The 22,539-nt window shown below is 38.0% G+C and overlaps 2 protein-coding genes across 2 annotated transcripts in view; both read left to right on the forward strand.

Annotated features, from left to right (window-relative positions):
- LOC134755172 (proteoglycan 4) overlaps positions 1–22,539 on the forward strand; it is a 60,078-nt gene that overhangs the window by 456 nt on the left and 37,083 nt on the right. Inside the window, exons 2-5 of the mRNA XM_063691681.1 lie at positions 27–144; positions 2,149–2,312; positions 4,038–4,137; positions 5,468–5,602. Of these exons, the coding sequence (XP_063547751.1) occupies positions 27–144; positions 2,149–2,312; positions 4,038–4,137; positions 5,468–5,602 (517 nt within the window). The remainder of the gene's footprint in view (positions 1–26; positions 145–2,148; positions 2,313–4,037; positions 4,138–5,467; positions 5,603–22,539) is intronic.
- On the forward strand, positions 7,235–13,834 carry LOC134755121 (uncharacterized). Its single transcript, XM_063691601.1, has 3 exons — positions 7,235–7,830; positions 9,459–9,659; positions 13,060–13,834. The coding sequence occupies exons 1-3, from the start codon at positions 7,719–7,721 to the stop codon at positions 13,194–13,196; spliced, it is 450 nt and encodes a 149-aa protein (XP_063547671.1). The 5' UTR covers positions 7,235–7,718; the 3' UTR covers positions 13,197–13,834.

Raw genomic sequence — 22,539 nt, forward strand, 5'->3', positions numbered from 1 at the left:
AGTGATTACTTTGATGTGGTTTACAGGTCGCTTTCGACGCTATAGACAAGTTTGCTGGGGAGTATCAGAATGGACGCGGGAAACGGGACCAGAATCAGAAAAAGGCCTTGGTGAATACGCTTATGAGCATAAATGAAGACGAAGGTACGCCATTTTTACTCGAATATGTCCAATTTACAATTTCAATGCTTTAAAAAATGTTGTTTTAGTTGTCTAAGTTTAATCTGAGCTGTCCAACCTTGCACCAGCTGTACTGGCGCATAGTGACTGCCTATAAACTGTCTTCAAGTTAAGCCTCTGCTTATAAAGAATCATTTATACATATTTATTATAAAGTAGGTTATACCAACTAGATATGGAGGAGCCCTATACCCGACAGGGGTCCTTACTATAGTAAAATGAAAAACCAATATTATAAAACTTTTATTATGTAAAACTATTTAAGGAAAAATAAGTCTTAAATTAAATAAATAAATAATGTTATACCAACTATACTTAGTTTCCAAGTGGTCCACAGGCAGGGATTGGATACCGGTATATTTTTCATACAAAATAACCGGTATTCAATTACGGTATCTTGGTTGTTTGTGTATATTTTTCCATTACATTTAGGTGATCTGATAACTCAATTGTCCTTACCTAAATACCATTCTACAATATCAAAGAAATATGTCAAATGCTACATGATATTTTGATTTTAAGTTATACCGATAACGATCCCTGTCTGCAGGCGCTTATGAGTCATGGCAAAAGACTAGAACAATGCTAGGAAGATGACTATTCGGACCAAAATTATAAGATGTGAGATGTTGAACACTATTAGTGTTTGAATATAAAAGGATTAAGGAAATAAGTTTTTTCTCATCTTGTGTACAGATAAGTAACAAACTGCTGAAGAGAAATGATAAAGCGGCTTTGGGCTTTTAGATTATACTGCAGACACATGTATTTTGTTTCTGAAAATTACAATAGACCCTAAACTCCACATGTTTTTGTTTTCTTTTGCGATCATAATGGCCTATTACTGTGCCAGATTTGGATACTGTTACCTATTCAAATGTTTACAATACAGCTGGTGTTCTATAAGGAAACAGATATGTTGTAAAAACCAGTGTTTTTTATAAGGCGGTCTAATAGAATTCAGCCAGGCCTATGATTTTGGTCAATATAACTGGTATGTTGTTCTAAACTATGTTGTCGTAAACGGTTTTGACTGTACTTTTTAGGGTTCCATACCCAAAGGGTAAAAACAGCAGAGTCTTAGTAATAGGCTAAGACTCCGCTGTCCGTCTGTCTGTCACCAAGCTGTATCTCATGAACCGTGATAGCTAGACAGTTGAAATTTTCACAGATGATGTAATTCTGTTGCCGCTATAACAACAAACACTAAAAAGTACGGAACCCTCGTTGCGCGAGTCCGTCTCGCACTTGGCCGGGTTTTTTTTATTTCTTTTATTTTACCCCTCAACTGGCATATGTCATTTTTGAGTTGGTTGGACTTTTGATTTCAAAATTAAATGACGTAATTTACCGGGAGCCGGTTCCTGCCACTTGAAGGGTTAAGCATTATGACATCTTAGAGAATTCTAACTGTACTAGGGAATGCTCCGGGTACTGAGTGTGTAAGGCAAGAACCGGGAATAGGGATGATGACACATGTTTAATTTTTAACCAAAATCTAGTAACATAGATAGCAAATGAGCAATTTATCACAATAATGTAGATATTAAAATAATATATGGATATAATACAAAAATACAGGACTTAAAGTTTCAAAATTTAAGTAATTTTTAACTTCCAAAAAGGAAAAAAAGTAAGTGTACGAACACGCGTGTACATAAACGCAATATTTCACCGACAAAAACGCAATTTTCATGTTTTGTCCATACATTCAAAATGGGCTTCACATTCACTTATCGGTTTGTTTGGAGCGTTTCACGCTGAATTATGACTGTCGGACTTTGATTATCCTTTCTGGCTTTTGTATGGGTCCCATATAGACATTTGATCCTAAAAATAAACCTGATCGATTGATACTATTAATGAAAATTTGTCATCTAGCCTATTCCCGTTTCCGTTACTGTATTTGTACAGAAAACCTGTACGGGACTCCCTAAACTGTACTAAACATTACAATATTATTTCCAGATGAAAACTCCCCCAAAGAAGTCAGTAAGTCCAAGGATGGCTCGGAGAAGCGGCTCTCCAACAAGCGGAGCAAGGAGCAGGTGGACGGCCTGTTGAGCCCTGAACAAGAGAAGAGACCTAAGAGACACGCCTCCGTTAAGGCTCAGAACAATATTACCAAACAGGTAATACTATTGGAAACCAGGTTCTGCCTGCCAGTTCATCAGAGTGGAATACAAAATACAAAATCTATTTATTTGCCAAAAAGTCAATTTGTACACATATAAAAGTTACAGTGATCCCCACACTAGGCACAGCCTGTATGGTGGGGACCCAGACCGGAAAGAGTTCCCAAAAACATATGCGGCACGCTAGTAATCAGGTTCAGGTCAAGGAATGATGATGATGATTGACATAAACCATCTTATGTCCTTCCCCGGGCTTCAAACTATCCACATATTAAATTTTATATAAATTGGTGCAGCGGTTTAAGTGTGAAGAGGTATGAGACAGACAGGCAGAGCTATTGCATTTATAATATTATTAGTGGGGATGAGGCACTGTAAGTTAATGGATGTCTCTTTTTGTGGTGCAGATACAAGCCCTGAAGTCTTTAAATCAGAACATTTTACTTCTCAGTGATGATGAAGATGTGGTAAATTAAAAAAAATGTTTCAAAGTCCATAGTAATAGCTAGTTATCTTGCTTATGTTTAGTTCTATCTAAAATTTAATTATGCATAGCATTATCAATTATCATAGTATATGTAACTTATACATTGGAATGGAACATATGGGTATATTTTGATGTATAATATTATTGTTTTATTATGTATTTAGCAGTTCTTTCTACTATTTCTGTTAGCTAGGTGGTTGATATTAGTATTAGGACAGTTTACCCCATAATATCCACAAATTTCTTGTTGCATTTTAGTTAGAACATAATGAGTAAGCTAGATTTAAATTAATTTACTATATAAAGGCAACTTATACACCGGTTATACTATGATCTATTTTGGCACTTTCTAACTTTAAACAGACTGATAGACGAGAAAAGCGCGACCATTCTAAAGCTCGTCACAGACGGAGCGATAACATATCTCCCGATATCTGCAGAAACCAACATATATCTGCGAGTATCGCTGAGCACCGCACACGGAACGATACCAAAATATAAGTCCCGTTCTGTCTAGCACCTACATTGTGAGAAAGACGAAATATACCGACCGATACATCGCAAGTCATCTTAAGGCAGATACCAAAATGTATATTACAGCTTCGTGTGGGCTCTGACAAATAGTTCGTATCTGTCGGTATCACTCCCCAGGTAGCATTTATACGTCATTATGACATCCGCGGCGTCATTATGACTTCATGATGACGTCATTATTACGTCGCTGGCGTCACTTTGCTACCTGGGTCCGTCTGTGATGTACTTTAGTCTGTGGTATTTTTATTTAAACTGTGTTCACTGGAGTACTTGTAGGATCATTTTGTCGTCTGTACGTTTTTCTCTTATAATGCTTAATGTATAAAACCGTTTCGGTCGACCGATGCTACGGCATAAGGACTGCCAAGCGAGACATGCACGCCTTCAACATCCCGTTTCATCAATGGGAGAAGCTTGCCGAGGACAGAGATAAGTGGCGCAAACTGGTGTCCGACGGTAGTAAAATCCACGATGACGCTTGGTTTAAGACACTCGCCAGTAAGCGAGCCAAGCGTCATCAGCGCGACAACTGTTCGCCACGGGCACACTACACCTGCCCTTCGTGGTTGCCGCTCCCGTATTGGCTTACACAGCCATGTGAAACGTTGTCACCCTACCTGACACTGTATAGTCTGCAATAGACTGAAAGGCCTATAATGATGATGATAAAACCGTTTACATAATATAATAATAATTTGCAGGTGAACGTGAGTCTGACTCAGAAGCTGCGGCGCGACGACACGTCCAAGACACGACGACGCAAGGATGACGACAAGGAGAACTCGCTGCCTGTTATACAGGGTAATCTTGCTATGAAAGCCTGGGGCCCATTTCTCTAACTATATTAGACTAAAATTACGATCGTGAGACCTGTTGTAATGTATGGATCAGAATGCTGGGCGATGAAAGTGACGGATGAAAGAAGAGTGCACGCAGCGGAAATGAGAATGTTGAGATGGATGTGTGGAGTGACGAGAAAGGATGGGATCAAGAATGAGTATATTAGGGGAAGTTTGAAAGTAGCACCAGTAACGGAGAAGATAAGAAGTAGTAGGTTAGCGTGGTATGGGCATGTGATGAGGAGGGATGAATGCCATATAGGCAAAAGAATGTTAGGGATGAATGTTGATGGACGGAGAGCGTATGGTAGACCCAAAAAGCGATGGATGGATTGTGTGAAAGAGGATATGAGAAAGAAAGGAGTGAGTGCTGAGGTGACGAAAGATAGAGGAGAATGGAAGAGAAAAACATGTTGTGCCGACCCCACATAACGTGGGATAAGGGCAGGAAGAAGAAGATTAGACTAAAATTATTAGTCCACGAACTGTCAAATCGTATGGGTTACCATGACAACACACTAGTAACATTAGACTAATATCATTCGAGAAATGGGCCCCTGTAGGCCGAGCACATTGACTGACGCGACAGTATCTCGCCGCGAGATAGACTACCCGTCTTTTGCTAACTGTATGAATTAAAGGGGGACGGGTTGTCTATGTCGCGGCGAGATACTCTCGCGCCAATCATGTGCTAGCCCGGCCAGTCACGACATAGAGCGACTGGCTTCGGCTAAGGCGACAACCGTAGGTGGGAACGAAAGGTCCGTTCGCGGTCTCGCTCCAACTTATGGTTGTCGCCTGTCGAAGCCAGTCGCGCTATGTCGTAGCCAGGCCGCAAGTACATGTAACGCTGTTTTTTTACATTTTCTGTTACAGAAGTAATGTTTTTTCTGCCTTTATAGTCCGACAAAAAATTGTAGAAAATTATTGAGGGCGCCACTTCCTACGTAACTGTCACATTTTTGACGTAAAATGCTTAAACATGGCAACAATTTAGTATATTTTTTTAGTTCAATTTTACTTAATTTCTAATATTTTATGTCGCACTATACATTAAAGGGCTTAGTCGTAATCTTTCTTTAGTATTATGACAGGCTTCAAAAAAGGAGTGTACAGGTTTTTAAAGGGTCGCCAACGCGCGTGTAATATCTCCGGTGTTGCAGGCGTCCATAGGCTACGGTAACTGCTTACCGTCAGGCGGGCCGTATGTTTGATTGCCACCGACGTGGTATAAAAAGGCTTAGTCACAATTTTTCTTTAGTATTATGACTGACAATCACTTTACATTACAGTGAAACAAGAGAAAATATCCCTCCCACCGGAGCCCATGGAGACGGAAGCGGTGTTAGATATACCACTGGTGCCTGTGAAGCAAGAACCCAATAAGGATGAAGCCTCCATGCCACCGCCAGCCGTCCCTGTTCCAAGTAAGAGCTCTTGCCCACTGACGTCCAGTTTTTTACGGAATACGGTTTTCTGCAGGATACCGTTTTAGTAGTATACATGCTAATATATAGGTAGTAACGTTCACACGAGCATTCTGTTTGCGGGAGCATACACCAGAGCATTTGGGACGGGTACCGCCGTGACCGGGTGTACGTAGTGGTCAGGACGTTAGCCGTCCCAAATGCTCTGGTGTGTCAGCTGAAGACGCGGGTTCGATTCCCGCTCGGCCACCGGTGGATTTGGTCACTTTTTTCTTTACTGTATGTTATCTAATACAGTTTATAATTTATATATAATAATAATAATAATATAATAATGTTAACGTTCTACATGACATTAAAGCTCTCCAAGGGGCCTCTACGTGTTGGATTTATATCCCCACGCAAGCCTATCAAAAGACCGGGATGCATATGCCCGTGATATCCAAGGAGATAATAATAATATAAGCCTTTTATTCAGTTTTTTTTTTTTTTTTATATATATATATATATTAGTAGTTAAAAAAAACTAATCAAAAAAATATTACATAAAATAATTTGAAATAAAACTATGAGTAACTATCGCGGTAACCGAAGACAATAAAAAAAAATTGTTTTTAATTCTAAACTGGAAAAATTACTGTCTTGGGTGATACTTCAACTCACGGCCTCTGGATCGATACTCCAGCGCTCTGCCATCTGAGCCACCAAGACCTCATCCATAGCCAGCAAATCTGAGTGAGTTCAAGTCTCACCCGAGACAGTAATTTTTTCCACTTTCAAATTTATTCTAAGCTTAACATAATAAGTTCGCAGACGTTTCTGCTTGTTAAAAATTAAATAATTTGATTTGTTCTCTAGTTTATTATCAATATTTGTTTGAATATTTTGTTTCGTTTCTAATTATCCGAAATATACATAGTTCATGATCAGCAATGCAGGCTTCGTCAAGTGCTTACAACAACAAATCAGCTACAGCATGCCCTCCCATCCCGAAGGCGTTATAATTATTTTCAAATCGATATCAATAGATGGCGCCAACTGTCACGATCGACCATTACGAAATTTTTATCCTACAGATTAAGACTTAATTAATGGTATTTAAAGTGTCATTAATTCAAAACATTATAAATTAAATACAAACATCAATAAAAGCACGAATTCAATGCATTATTTTAGAAAGTTATAAATCACAACTATATGGCGACCGTCTTCGACGTAAACACACATAAGTAACAGCACGCGACAGTTTTTGGGCTTTCCAAATAATATTGAATATTGTCACTAGATGGAGCCGACCTGCGCACTGAGAAACGCGGGTCGAGATTTTGTTTGAGTGTGCGTGCGGCGACCATAGATACAAGTCGCGCACACATACAAACCGCGCGCGGTGCGTTGTATCACGTTGCATGAAGATAACATACTTTGCCCTGAGGGCCTACCGCGAACCACGTTCGACGTGTTGCCTCCCCGTCACACTTACATACGAATTTACAAGTGCGACAGAGAGGCAATACGTCGAACGTGCTTCGCGGTAGGCCCTCTTTTTATGTTCATCAAAACGGGACGAGTGTGTTCGTTCCGTTTCATCCATCTATCCTGCGTTTTGTTTCTCGTTTTCTCTTTTTTAAGGTGTGATGTTATGTTTGATTTCAAAGAATTACGTATAAGTTATAAATTACGAAAATTATCACAAAATGTAAAAAAGGGACCGGTGAATACATATAATCTAAATGGGTGTTTTAAAGTAGGCCTGATGTTAAAATACAAATTAAAAACGCAAAGCGCAATGTCTTTCACAACTGCATTATCAAAACGCAAGAATACTTTGTAAACAGAATCCAAGTTTTTGGAGTTTTCACTTCGCTTGGTTTCCGAGTCAAACGCGCACCTTAGGTACCTTTTTATTTACTAATTTCCTGCAACCAATAATTGCAATCGACGACCTGGCATTCAAACGGACTTTTGACGGACATTCCACATACGCGACTGGCAATTAATAGGACTCCGACAATTACTGCAGCACTCACGACGACCTGGCTTGGATTTGGACTCGAAAATCTGCTACGATTTGATACGCCGTACCGTACGCTTTCGAAAACAGAAGTAATGCAGAAAAATGTCGCCCACGTGTTCGTATTACCAATGCAAGGCCATGACCGGTCAGAAGTCGATGTTCCGCTTCCCAACTGGCGACAGTGCTCGATTGCAAACTTGGATTGACAACTGTGGTAAGTCTTTACTACTTTCTTAAAGCTTTCTTACATTAAACTTTCCTCTAACCAATTCAATAATTGATTTAAGACGAAAGTGGAGGACCCGCGCGAAATCGCCTTTTTATACAAACGGTCCTCATTTTCCTCTCTGGATATTAACATTATTGAGAATATTTTGACACAATTTTTTGTATATAAACCACAGCTATGTTAGATTTTTTTGGAATTTTTAATTATTATAAGAGTTAAAAGCTTTTAAAAATTTGTATGAAATCTGTTTTCGCTCCTAATTTTCAAAATAGTCAAACATAGGGGCATAGCTATGGTTAATATACATATGTACATCCAATTATGTAAAAATATTTTCCATAATGTCAATATCCAGAGAGGAAAATGGGGACTAACATAGTATGGAGATACGGCCATCCCCTTTTCTCTTAAAAAGTGTTTGCAGTTTAGGTATGTTGTATTGACAATGTACATATTTGTCTATTGATATAAAATATACCTAAACAGATTTTGTTTCAATAAATTATATTTTTTTGTGTAACAGGTATGTTACATATTACAGAGATACAGTGACAAATAATGTTATTGTCACAGATCATACAATCCTAGTGTATCGTTGTGTTCCAATCCATTGCATTTTGAAATTTTAGTTTTGTCTTTTGTCTTGGAAAGTATTAATTATGGGCAGTTAAACTTTAAGTATGAAACATAATTCAACATGGATAGATGTTTAGGAAATCAAGTTTTCCAAATACCCACCTACATCATTTTACAAGCATCTAATTTAGCCTTAAAACAATGGAAATTATGTACATTTGGCATCTAATTCTAACTATTGGCATAGGCACTAGTTTTAATGAAAGTGATTTCCCGCTGATTTTCCAATCCCGCTGATTCTCATAATATTGTCACAGATCACATAAATATTGTCCTTCAACGAAGAGCTAGTTAGTTACATAACTTATAAAAAACTCATTGGTACAAGCCGGGGGTTGAACCTGCAACCTCCGGATGGAAAATTGCATGCTCTTAGCGCTAGGCTACCAGCGGTTATTTATATGGAAATAATATTAGTTGATATTTTGTATATTATATGTAAAGTATGTAGCCATATTTTAGTTGGTTTATATTGATATTTACATATACCAGTGAAAAGTTCTTGTTCTTATAATTTAATAATTGTTTGCTGACACAATGTTTGCCTTGCATAAGTAGTAGTAAATACCTTTTTGCATTAAATCCTCTTTAATACAAGCTTTTAGTTTCACCTGTCTTGTTGCTGCCTGTGTAGTGTAGACACAGACAGACGTCTGGTGGACGTCTGTATTCAAGTATTGCAAGTTAGGCTTAGGGCCAGGCCCACTTCCCGGTTTCCAATGAAGCTGAAAATTTGCATACATATGTAAGAAGGGTGACAATGCAATATTGTGGTACCATCGAGCTGATCTGATGATGGAGACAGGAGGTGGCCATTGGAACTCTGAGATAAAACAACGCCACCTAATTGTGTTTGGGTTTGGGCTTTCCACAGGCAACGCAAGAGAAGTACTTACAGTCAGCAATAAAAGTTTGTATCAAAAATGAAATTTTTGACAAAAAACTAAAAATAGAGTTTAAATGAATATAATTTTCAGGTAACATTATGACCATTGCCCACTTGTCTCGAGATGCTCTTCGACACAAATATATCTGCATTGATCATTTCGAAAAGCGGTTCATTCAACAGGAAGATGGTAAACATAAAAGATTGAATAAGTTAGCCGTACCTGTCCATTACAAAGGAGATCAATCGACAGAGAACTTCCCAGATTCACCAGTTGCATCAACATCAGAAGGTATGTGATTACCTATAATTAATTAGATCGTGCATGTCGTTACCTATACCTATCGTATGTATATTCAGTGTCTTTGTTGGTGATGTGAAAAAAGATGCCCGTTTGCGAACTTCGGTGTTCGGATGCTGGTTAAAATGCTGCAAATGGTGTTAAAGCTATGAACATCGGCATGATTGATATTTAGTCTATACAGGGTGACCTTAGCCATTCGACAGACCCTGAAATCCCACGTAGGGTTACTTCTCAGGAATGCTCTATAACTTCCAAAACTTGTTCATAGATGGCAGCACCAGTCTCTCTCGCTACAACGTAAATCCGTAAGGAGTTCGTTTAGGAGGTGCAAGCGCGCACTGCTTTCCCTTAGAGCAGGTTAAAGACGCCTAGTCTTACTAAGATGGCATATAGTCGAGAAATTCGGACGGGCACCGCCGTGGCGGGGTGGCCTAGGGGTTCATGGCGTTAGCCGCGATAGCTAAAGACGCCGGTTCGAATCCGGCCTTCACCACTGGAGGGCTTCGTCACTTTTTCTTAAATATATGACATCTATTACAGTTCTTAATTTATATATAGTAGTGTGACTACTTAAAAAAACACAAAATCAAAATATTTAATAAAATTATTTGATTTGTTCCCAAAACTTGTTAATGCTCTATAACGTTAACATTTTTTTAATTAGAACAAAAATAAAAAAAATAAATGTTCAAACAAAAGTTATTTCCAATAATCGACAACAAAAATAAACATACTGTATTATATTAATCATTGGCAGTGCTGTTGCCAATTTGTTCGAAAATGTGCGGCAATGATGACATTTGTCAAAAGTCAGAATCGTATTAGTGTCATAAATAAAAAAGATAATCACAAAGGTCGAAGAAGGTTTCATACTATTTATTACCTCAGGAGCTACTAACACATACAGGCTGCTCCAAAGTAAAAAATCGTAATTTGTTAATTTCTTCGTAACTGCTACACCGGTTGTTATGATACCTACTTTGTATACTGGTTCTAAATACCCTAATGCATATGTATATTTCGGCTGTGTCCAATGGCTAGGGACACCCTGTATAAATCAATTTGACTCGAAGCACCAAAAAAAACAGGAGAAATTTGTGTTTGTTTAGAAACCTATTATATCGTGTATGGTATTAAATGAAAGGGCATTCTAAGCCGGTTCTAAAAATATGTCTCATTACATTTTAGTCACGTGTTTTAAATAAAAATAAAAATAATTTTCAATACCTACCAAGTCCTCCTCCTCCCAGATACGATACGATACTGCAGATACGATATGGCAGATTTTTTTTTGTATAATATACTACAAATCATACGTGATACCCTCATATCTAACCCCAAGAACGCAATTTTGAAAATAATTTCATTGTTTTTTTTATTTATTTTCAAAATTACAAAGTAACACAGTTCTACTTCAGTACCTATTTTACGAGACTTTCCATAAGCAGGGGGGATGTCACTGCGCAGTTTAGGTATATTTGGCCGGCGCACCGCCCGGGCAGGTGTATGGCAGTGGGATGCCGCTCGGCTCGCACGATAGTCGTGTCACGTGCTCAACTGGCGCTCGCGCAAAGTTGAAAAATTTGAAAATAGGCAATGGCTTCGAAACCTAAATCGCAATCTAATCTGTATAAAAGATAATGTTCTGTTTACGGATGTCTGAATAAACGGAAGAACAAGGAAGCAGAAAAAATCATTTTTTTTAAATTCCTGACTATATTGACCGACATAGTTTCAAAGGAATAAGTACTTATGTGGCATACCTACTTCCGTGAGAATCAGACATACTATCCCCGGCTAAAAATTTTATGTTTACAGAATTAACGTTTGTAATTCCTACATATTTATCTTAAAAATAATAAATCAGTAGGTATAGGTACAAAAACTTGTCAAGTGACAACCCCGTGCCGACACTCGCAGCTCGGTCATAAAACTGCGGCGCGCAAAGAAGATTCACGGTTCGTGCGCGGTTATAAGTTTCAATTTTGCTTGCAGGCGGCGAGTGTAGGTATAATTTTATACCTACATTAGGCGGCGAGTGTAGGTATAATTTTATACCTAAATCTGGCTTTTGTGAAGGAGTGAATTTTCTGTACGGTAGTACTATTAGTTATTCTGTGCCAAAAGTCTCGTTCCCTATTACTAAGACTTCGCTGTCTGTCTGTCTGTCCGTCTGTCTGTCACCAGGCTGTATCTCATGAACCGTGATAGTTAGACAGTTGAAATTTTTACAGATGATGTATTCTGTTGCCGCTATAACAACAAATACTAAAAAGTACGGAACCCTCGGTGGGCGAGTCCGACTCGCACTTGTCCGGTTTTTTAAAATTAGGTAGGGATATTTTTTTGACATACCAGTTTAAAAAAAAAAGTTATGAAATTATTTTCAAAATTACTTTCTTGGATATTAGGTATTATTTGAGATACATTTTACAAAAAAATTATTCAACGCTATCGTATCTGAAGGAGCCCAAACTTGGTATGTTTTGAAAATTATCGTCACTGCAATGTAATGATGTAATATATTTTTAGAACCGGCTCAAGATGCCCTTTTATTGAATACTACACGCGTTACGATAGGACTCTACTCCTGTTTTTTTTTTTCTGGTGCTTCGGGTCAAATTTATTTATATGGACTAAAGATCAATCTTGCCGATTTTCATAACTTTAACACAATTTGCAGCGTTTTGGGGAGGCCTTTGCCCAGCAGTGGGACACTAAATTACGCTAATAAAAAAAAACCGGCCAAGTTCGAGTCGAACTCGCGCTCCAAGGGTCCCGTACATTACACAATTTAAACAATGAATTTTTAAAGTGAAATGTCTTTAAAAAACCCGTAGGGGTCGGATCAAAAACTAAGTAATTAAGTCCGACTCACGCTTGACTGCACATGTATAATAGGTTTTCCTATGCGCGTGTAAAGATCTATTTTGTGTATTTTTTATCAACATTTTTGACCCAGTTGTTTCGGAGATAAAGGGAGGGAATGGTCGTTTCTTGAATAACTTCTAAACTGTTTATCTTAAAATTATAAAGAAATATATTTCAGATTCTCACAATGAGCTCTTCCATTTGGTATGTAACACGATATAGTTTGAAAACTTTTTATTTTTATTTTCTCATTTACCCCCCAAAAGCCACCGTGTTTAAAATGTATTTGTTTACGTTTCATGCCCGTCTTTGGGTCATAAACTTCCATATGTATACCAAATTTCAACTTAATTGGTCCTGTAGTTTCGGAGAAAATAGGACAGACGGACAGACAGACGCACGAGTGATCCTATAAGGGTTCCGTTTTTTCCGTTAGAGGTACGGAACCCTAAAAAATAGTAGGTATATTATTATAAAGCAGTTCGTTACAATATTATGTACCTATTTTTTTTTCTAGGCCAAGGACCGACAGAATTAAAAGTATTAACACCAAAAAAGTTTACCCTGGTGTTAAAAATCAAGAAAAAAATGAGGAGGAAGGCGATTTATATGACACAGAAATATTTACGACACCGAAAAAACGCAAGCGACTAGCCGATAGCGACACACCGAATTGTAAAAGATTAAAAACTTTTATTGAAGATACCAAAGAAAGAAAGAATGAAGCATAGGCGATTGCAGAAAAAAATTCAGAATAAGAAATTAATAAATTTAAGCGCTAAATCTATTCCTAATCATTCGACACCCTTCCTGTGGAAGGGTGCATGTGAGAGTTCTCGTCCGCATTTCTGCTTTGGAGACTGTCGCGCCTCACCGTGTAGGGCGATCATCCGTTGTCGTGTCTTGGCTATGGACAGCTGTGCGTCTGTGAAGCGAGGCCCAGTTCCTGACTATGCCACTGTCCCACCTACCCGCTACTACGCTCAGGAGGCTATGAGTGTGGCGGCTGACGCAGACTTTGTAGAGCGTCGCGGCGCAGCGCTTGTGTGGCGTCGCATGGAAACCGTCCAGCCGTCCACGTGCGCGTGCGCAAACATGCCAGACGTTCAGGGTGCTGCCGCGGCAGCCGCAACAGCACCCTGAATGCGTCATTATATTGAACCTGCAATGTATTCAGTGAGCGAGCGAGCCTATAACACAAATAAGGTAATCAAATGCTTATAAGGGATTTGAGGCATTAAATGACAGGTTGTCTTCTCCACGGTTATCTTTAGCTATCAAAAATAAACATATCCTCCTTAACTTCTTGTTGTTGTTTTTATTTAACTCTATGTTTTAGCAATTTACTTATAGGAATACAATTTGTGTTTATCTTTAAGAAATAGAATCACACAGAACCTGATATTATCATGTTTTGCTTTTTTAGGGTTCCGTACCCAAAGGGTAAAAACGAGACCCTATTACTAAGACTCCTCTGTCCGTCTGTCTGTCACCATGCTGCATCTCATCAACCGTGATAGCTAGGCAGTTGAAATTTTCACAGATGATGTATTTCTGTTGCCGCTATAACAACAAATACTAAAAAGTACGAAGCCCTCGGTGGGCGAGTCCGACTCGCACTTGTCCGGTTTTTTAAAAGTAGGTAGGGATATTTTTTTTGACATACCAGTTCTGAAGGCTCTATATATATTTAAGAAACATATGGGACAGTTGTATTTTATTTATCTACTGAGCAAAGTGGCAAAGCATTTGATGCAAATTTTGAGTTGTTTCCTCATGTTGGCTAACTGGCACCGTGCGAAGATTATGGTGGGGGTAAGTAAAACGATCGCAGCGCATAAGGTGGTAAAAATTGGCAACTAACGGACGTTAGCGTCTTTAACATTTCATACAAGTTATACTTATGGGTCGAAATGAAACTTTAATTTACGATTACTCCTGAGATATTCATTTTAATTGTATCTTGTAAGGGACCATTGTAATCTGTATGAAATGCTTAATAAAACTAACGTATTTAATTTGATAATTATTAATACTGTATCCGTGTAAATAGCTTTGCAAATACCACATACTATGAAATCTGTTTCTGTTTGTAGAAGATAAGAATGGGTATACTTAGTAAGTTATCCTTAAAAGATAGACATATATCATCGCGTGCCATCGCGGACTTTTTAGTAGATAAACCAATGAAAGCTGACTGCATTAGCAAATATCTTCATATTTCAACCAATTTACACAAAACCTTAACAAACTATACGCCATAACCACCCTTAACTTTCCTCGAGAATCACCCTACTTTTTCATAGGTGAAAACCGCATAAAGGCTCCGTCACACACGCGCGTTTTGCGGGCGGAGCGTGAGCGGAGCGCAATGAAAGCGCTCCCGTTGCGCCGGCGTCCGCTTCGTCCGCAAAACGCGCGTGTGTGACGGAGCCTTTATAGTACATTTCGATGCTAGTGCGGAAAGTATGTCATTACGAGTACCGAGATATCTTGCCAAGAGCCGTAGGCGAGTGGCAAGACTCGGGACGAGTGAAGAATGACATTTCCGCACGTGTATCGAACGACGTTTTTTAATACAGTTGCGATAAAATGTGACGTTTTCAACTAAAAGGTACCACATTGTCGGTTGCCGATAAGGTTGATTTCAAATTGAAGCTTTATGGGAAGAACCAACGTTATTGACAACCGACAATAACTACCCTTTTGGTTGAAAGTGCAAATAAGAAAAACAACAAGTAAGGAATGAAAACAATATCGCATGTTGCCTTTGGAAACAGTAAGAAAAAACGCTTCTTCTTTGACAGGCGTTTCGGCAGCTATTCCTACCTCTACCTTCCAGAGCTATTCCGTTCCATACAGACAACTTATAAAGAACGGATTTTCAATTATCAATATTAAAAAATAAACGTGTTATAATGATAAAGAGGTAAGTAATGAAATATGTATATTTTTCGTATTCTTACATTAACAGTAGGTTTTTATGTTGGTTACGACGTAGGAAACTAATATTAACACTCATCAATAAGTAGTCATGAATTAAAACAAGTATTAATTTCAAAAATTGGAAAAGTAAAAAGCGAAGCGAATACCAACTTTCCGCACGCTAAACAGCTACGTAAAGTAGCACTTTTTGAGCAACTGTATTAAAAAATATATTATAGGGGTACGAGCTTAATAGACTGCGATCGGCATAAACTTCTAATGTCAACTCATGGTAGCCGCACTGAATAAGCCACAAAACACGCTTAGGTACCTAGTCCATAAAATCCATAAATCCTAAAAAAAAAGTTTTCTGCGTTTCATTTTTTAATGCAATCTTAGAGTTAAAACCACGCAAAGCAACACCCGTTCGTCCAGTCGCCCAGCGAGAGCGAGAGCGGCAAGTGCGGCGAGGCCCGAGGCTAGCACAATATTCTATGGCGCGAGTCACGCTAATTGACTCTCGCGTGTCTACTGCACAAATTAAGACGATGAAACGATGGGTAGGTAGTAGGTACCGACATCGACCGATAATTGGGGCATTTTCTATGAAAAGGGACCTTATTGTCGATGGCGCTTACGCCGCACAGCGTCGCGCGGCATTGCATTTATATCGGAGCATCGTTAATAATGGCGTAAGCGCCATCGACAATAAGGTCCCTTTTTATAGAAAATACCACAATTGTAATAGTAGCGAGCGGCCGACTCACTTTATGCACAGACTATGCTCAGTTTGTTGTGTAAACTTCATGCTCGAATGACATTCACGTCATACGTACGCTCGTCTAACAAAAATTTATACCTAATTCAATTTAAAATGCCATATTGTGCAGTCTTAAGCTGCAGAAATCACAGCGGTTTAAAAAAATCTTTCACGTGGAGGTATTTCCTATCACCGGTGGTTATTTCTTTCAATATAATCCGATAAATACGAAAAATCTGTTTATTTTGCATTATTTACGAATGTAAGTAAAACTATATTTTATTTGTTTGAACTTAGAGTTCATAATCCTTTGTCACTATTCTTTACGTTTATCTGGAATATTCGCTATCCTAAATGTCAAATAACTTCGCTACTTAAATGCTGCGCAATGTCGATATTTATATCGATAAAGTTAAAGCTTACTGTTACGATATTTCAAGTTTGATGTTTGGTTAGTAGGTAATAAATTATTATTTGGGATAATCAATGTCTATAAGTAAATATGGCAGCTCTGGTCATCAAGCACTAAGTTAAGTCGGGGTCATTTCATGGCAACCTTTCAAACCTTTGTATTCCTTTATATACATTTATTTGTTCTTGTTTTTTACACCCATCATATTTTCATCGTTAATATAATTAGACTAGGTACTTAATGTACTTATGCGTACAATGCATGCAACGTGCCATGAATAAACGATTTATATTTTCCATTTCTTTATTATTAAATGTTTTAGATTTCCAAAAGATGCCGATATTAAAAATAAATGGATTAATTCTCCTGGGCAAGAAAATTAGTTTCCCCAAAAATAAAGCACCATTTGCTCGCAGCATTTCTTAGAGAAAGATTTCTGGGGATAAAATTGACATACATCTGATCTCATCTAGCGTCCACACGCCTAAAACTTAATTATTAATTTAGTAATTATTAGTGACATTCGGGCTCACTAAATTAATAAAAAGTGTATCTTACCACGCAAACTAGCGTCAAATATTGAAATTTTGCAGCGCCCCTTCCTGATTTGATAGGCATGGGATCGATGATCCAGTTTAATGTTTGCTTACACACCATACAATTAATTTGACAATTGAATTAGGTTGTCCCGTCTAGATTGGGCTTAAATGCTGCTACAAATTATTAAAGACGAATACTGACATAGGTAATTGCAGATTTGTGATTGCAAAATAACAACAATACCGAGTTAATAGACTTTAAAGAACTATGATTTTATCTATTTAACCTTAAGATATATTTAATGTTTCCATTAACAACCTAGTTGGTCAATAAATAAGAAACAAATTATTAGTTAGATATTTGTTGTACTGTACTACATATTATTTTTCATACAATCACGATTATCACTACCTATATTATAATCATAAATAAAATATAATCTAAATGTTATAAAACATACGGTAATGAAATATCAATTCCTAACCGAACACACAAATATCGATAAAACACTCGGATTACACTGTCCCCTCCCTACATTGAATGAAAGAAGTTCCCAACGGTTAGCTACTCGCAGGCGTGTAGAGATCTCGAAAACACCAGTGTAACGTGACCGTGAGATCCGTAACAAACCATGCGTAATTAGATCTTACTTATACTGGTTTCTTTAGCCCTTTTTTCGCCTATAATAAGTAAGTGATTTTAAAATATTTAAAAAAATAGCGCCATCTGGTGTTCAGTAGTTGTATTAGGTGAACGATGAGCGAGCTTTTGTGAGATGAATGAGATAATTAAAGAGTCGTATGTCTTATAACTTTGACATTATATCTTAGACCGTCGCTCGTGTAGCCTACAGTTGATAACCGTTCGAGAAATGTCAACCGGTAATAACCTATTGGTATGGAAAGTTGCTACGAATCAAAGCAATTGTGTAAGTGTGTAACGTATTTTAACGTGGCTATGAATGTGTGAGTTTAGCGACACTGGTTTTTATACTAAAAGCAGTCATTTCGCATCCACTAGTTTATTAATTAGTGTTTGTAACGAAACTTTGACGCCTTACTAAAGTACCTAATCAAACTTCAAAATCATGCAAATAAATTTTAATTTTGTCGCTGATATCTGAAACGCCATCTAGTAATAATTTACCTTAAAAGTGAATGTGACGTATTGGTTTATTGCGTGGAAGCTACAACAGATGTCGCAAGAGAGGTGTTTCAACGCATGTTAGTCGTAAGAGTTGTATTAGCTCCGTGCGCCATCTAGTTCGTTACTGTGAACTAAAAAATAGCCTACAAGTATATGCTACTTAGGACGGTGCGCTTTTTTACTATGGGATTGGGTATCTGTACTAGTATTATATAATCTGTGGCTACAGGCTCTTTGTCACCTACTAACAAATGATATAATCTGCAACCGGCTTTGTCATTCTAAATTAAACTAGGCCAAGCACGAATTAATAAACTAGTGGATGTGAAATGACTCCTATTTAGTATGAAAACCAGTGTCGCTAAACTCACACATTCATAGCCACGTTAAAATACGTCACACACTTACAAAATTGCTCTGATTCGTAGCAACTTTCCCTACCAAAAGGTTATTACCGGTGGACATTTCTCGAACGAATATCAACTGTAGGCTACATGAGTGACGGTTTAAAATATAATGTCAAAGCTATATGACATACGACTCTTTCATTATCTCATTCATCTCACAAAAGCTCGCTCAACGTTCACCTAATACAACTACTCAACACCAGATGGCGTTATTTTATATAATTTTAAAATCACTTACTTATTACAGGCGAGAAAAGGGCTAAAAAACCAGTATAAGTAAGGTCTAATTACGCATGGTTTGTTACGGATCTCACGGTCACGTTACACTGGTGTTTTCGAGATCTCTACACGCCTGCGAGTAGCTAACCGTTGGAACTTCTTTCTATTCGACGATATAGGGAGGGGACAGTGTAATCGGAGCGTTTTATCGATATTTGTGTGTTCAGTTAGGTATTGATATTTCATTACTGTATGTTTTAACACATTTAGACGATACTTTATTTATGATTATAATATAGGTAGTGATAATCGTGATTGTATGAAAAATAATATGTAGTACAGTACAACAAATATCTAACTAGAAATTTGTTTCTTATTAATTGACCAACTAGGTTGTTAATGTGAACATTAAATATATCTTAGTCAAACAGATAAAATCATAGTTCTTTAAAGGTCTATTAACTCGGTATTGCTGTTATTTTGTAATCACAAATCTGCAATTACTTACATAAGTAAGTATTCGTCTTTAACAATATATTTACTTGTAGCAGCATTTAAGGCCAATCTAGACGGGACAACCTGATTAAATTGTCAAATTAATTGTATGGTGTGAAAGCATACATGAAACTGGCTCATCGATCCCACTTGATTTGATTGTAAGATTGTGACCTATCAAATCAGGAAGGGGGGCGGCAAAATTCCAATATTTGACGCTAGTTTGCGTGGTACGGAACACTTTTTATTAATTTAGTGAGCCCGAATGTCACTAATAATTACTAAATTAGTAACTAAGTTTTAGGCGTGTGGACGCTAGATGAGATGTATGGCAATTTTATCCCCAGAAATCTTTCTCTAAGAAATGCTCCTAGCATATGGTGCTATATTCTTGCCCAGTAGCATTGATCCATTTATTTTTAATATCGGCATCTTGTGGTAACCTACAATAATTAATAATAAAGAAATAGAAAATATAAAACGTTTATTCATGGCACATTGCATGCATTGCACGCATAAGTGCATTAAGTACCTAGTCTAATTATATTAACGATGAAAATATGATGGGTGTAAAAAACAAAAACGTATGTAAAGGAATACGAAGGTTTGAAAGGTTGCCATGAAATGACCCCGACTTAACTTAGTGCTTGATGACCAGAGCTGCCATATTTACTAAGACATTGATTATCCCAAATAATAATTAGAAACGTGTCTAAAATAATAATTTATTACCGAACCAAACATCAAACTTGAAATATCGTAACTTTAACTTTATCGATATAAATATCGACATTGCGCAGCATCTGAGTAGCGAAGTTATTTGACATTTAGGATAGCGAATATTCCAGATAAACGTAAAGAATAGTGACAAAGGATTGTGAACTCTAAGTTCTAACTGATAAAATATAAATTTACTTAACGAACATCGTAAATAATGCAAAATAAACAGATTTTTCGTATTTATCGGATTATATTTAAATAAATAACCACCGGTGATAGGAAATACCTCCACGTGAAAGATTTTTTAAACCGCTGTGATTTCTGCAGCTTAATACTGCACAATACGGCATTTTAAATTTAATTATCAATTTTTGTTAGACGAGCGTACGTACGACGTGAATGTCATTCGAGCATGAAGTTTACACAACAACTGAGCATAGTCTGTGCATAAAGTGAGTCGGTCGCTACTAACTGTCGGATAGACGGGAACGCCCACTTGCCATCTCCATCCTACTCCGTGAGGCCAAGTCCCCACTTCGGACCGTAGCCGGCCCAAAAGTCCCCATGACACTGGCAGCATTGCCCCATTGAATTGCCAAGGAGATCTGTTGGACCAGATACGATCCGGAGCGAGGATCGCAACCCCTTTCTCTTAGTCGCCGACCCAAATCCCACACAAACTCTTTAGCCTCCGCACCCCAAGATCCTCCAGTCTCCACCGCCACCGGTATCACAGATTAATAAATAGTTACTACTTAACAGATACATCATTCCCATACTAAAGCGAAAATACCTACGCTATAATAGCCTACAAAATCTTAATAATAATACCTGCTGCTCAGGACGAGAAGAAATGTACCATAAGTACGTGCACAAAGAGTCGAGACTGCCTTGCTCGCCGTGCGAGTCACGTGCCAACGCGTCATCGTAAGAATGCGCTAGGGTTGTACTATTAATTATGTTATTATTGTAATAAAACGAATGTTTCGAATCAACCATTTAGGTGCCTCTTAACACAGGTATTTTCTTACTTAAAAAGAGGCACCAACACTTACCTGTATAAGTAATTCTTAAACGAAATAAACAATTTTTCATTTAATTTTCATTTTTCAACCATATTTTTTATTAGTCAATCAAATATAAAAACAACCTTACTCAAAAAACTCCTTAATTTACGATTTACCTACTTATGTTCAAAGAAATAAATGGTGACAAAATTCATAAAGATAGATTTAAAACACTACTCACCTTTCTTCGTCTCTCGGAAATGAATAAAACGACAAATTTTCCTTTGTTTTTTGACTTTTACACCCATCTACTGCACAGTAATTACGTGGTTTCGGCATTTCGAAGCGTAGGCGCGGGAAACGTGCGGTGCGAGCGCTCAGGCGGGCGTTCGGCGGCCCTCTGTCGGTTGTATCGTCGACGATACGCCGAGCGGTAGGCATATAGCGCGTGGCCTTAAGCAGGCCTCCTTCACTCGCTCAAAGCCACGCGCTATATGCCTACCGCTCGGCGTATCGTCGACGATATAATTGACAGAGGGCCGCCGAACGCCCGCCTGAGCGCTCGCACCGCACGTTTCCCGCGCTTCGCTTCGAAATGCCGAAACCACGTAATTATTGTGCAGTAGATGGGTGTAAAAGTCAAAAAACAAAAGAAAATTTGTCGTTTTTTTAGGGTTCCTTACCCAAAGGGTAAAAACGGCACCCTATTACTAAGACTCCGCTGCCGCTGTCCGTCTGTCACCAGGCTGTATCTCATGAACCGTGATAGCTAGACAGTTGAAATTTTCACAGATGATGTATTTCTGTTGCCGCTATAACAACAAATACTAAAAAGTACGGAACCCTCGGTGGGCGAGTCCGACTCGCACTTGGCCGGTTTTTTCATTTCCGAGAGACGAAGAAAGGTGAGTAGTATTTTAAATCTATCTTTATGAATTTTGTCACTATTTATTTCTTTGAACATAAGTAGATAAATCGTAAATTAAGGAGTTTTTTGAGTCAGGTATTATAAGTGTTGTTTTTAAATATTTGATTGACTAATATAAAATATGGTTGATTCGCAACAGTCGTTTTATTACAATAATAACATAAGTAACAGTACAACCCTAGCGCATTCTTACGATGACGCGTTGGCACGTGGCTCGCGCGGCGAGCAAGGCAGTCTCGACTCTTTGTGCGCATACTTATGGTACATTTCTTCTCGTCCTGAGCAGCAGGTATTATTATTAAGATTTTGTAGGCTATTATAGCGTAGGTATTTTCGCTTTTGTATGGGAATGATGTATCTGTTACGTAGTAACTATTTATTAATCTGTGCCTTAAGCGAGTGAAGGAGGCCTGCCGGTATGAAATCATACGTATCGTT

Source organism: Cydia strobilella, chromosome 2 (genome assembly GCF_947568885.1).
Source record: "Cydia strobilella chromosome 2, ilCydStro3.1, whole genome shotgun sequence".
NCBI classification, from domain to species: Eukaryota; Metazoa; Arthropoda; class Insecta; order Lepidoptera; family Tortricidae; genus Cydia; species Cydia strobilella.

What these genes read in the sequence shown, in the direction of transcription:
- LOC134755121 (XM_063691601.1), top strand. Translation starts at nt 7,719, where the DNA reads ATGTCGCCCACGTGTTCGTATTACCAATGCAAGGCCATGACCGGTCAG. An exon ending in AACTTGGATTGACAACTGTG is followed by an intron (nt 7,831 to 9,458) that starts GTAAGTCTTTAC and finishes TATAATTTTCAG; the next exon opens with GTAACATTATGACCATTGCC. An exon ending in AGTTGCATCAACATCAGAAG is followed by an intron (nt 9,660 to 13,059) that starts GTATGTGATTAC and finishes TTTTTTTTCTAG; the next exon opens with GCCAAGGACCGACAGAATTA.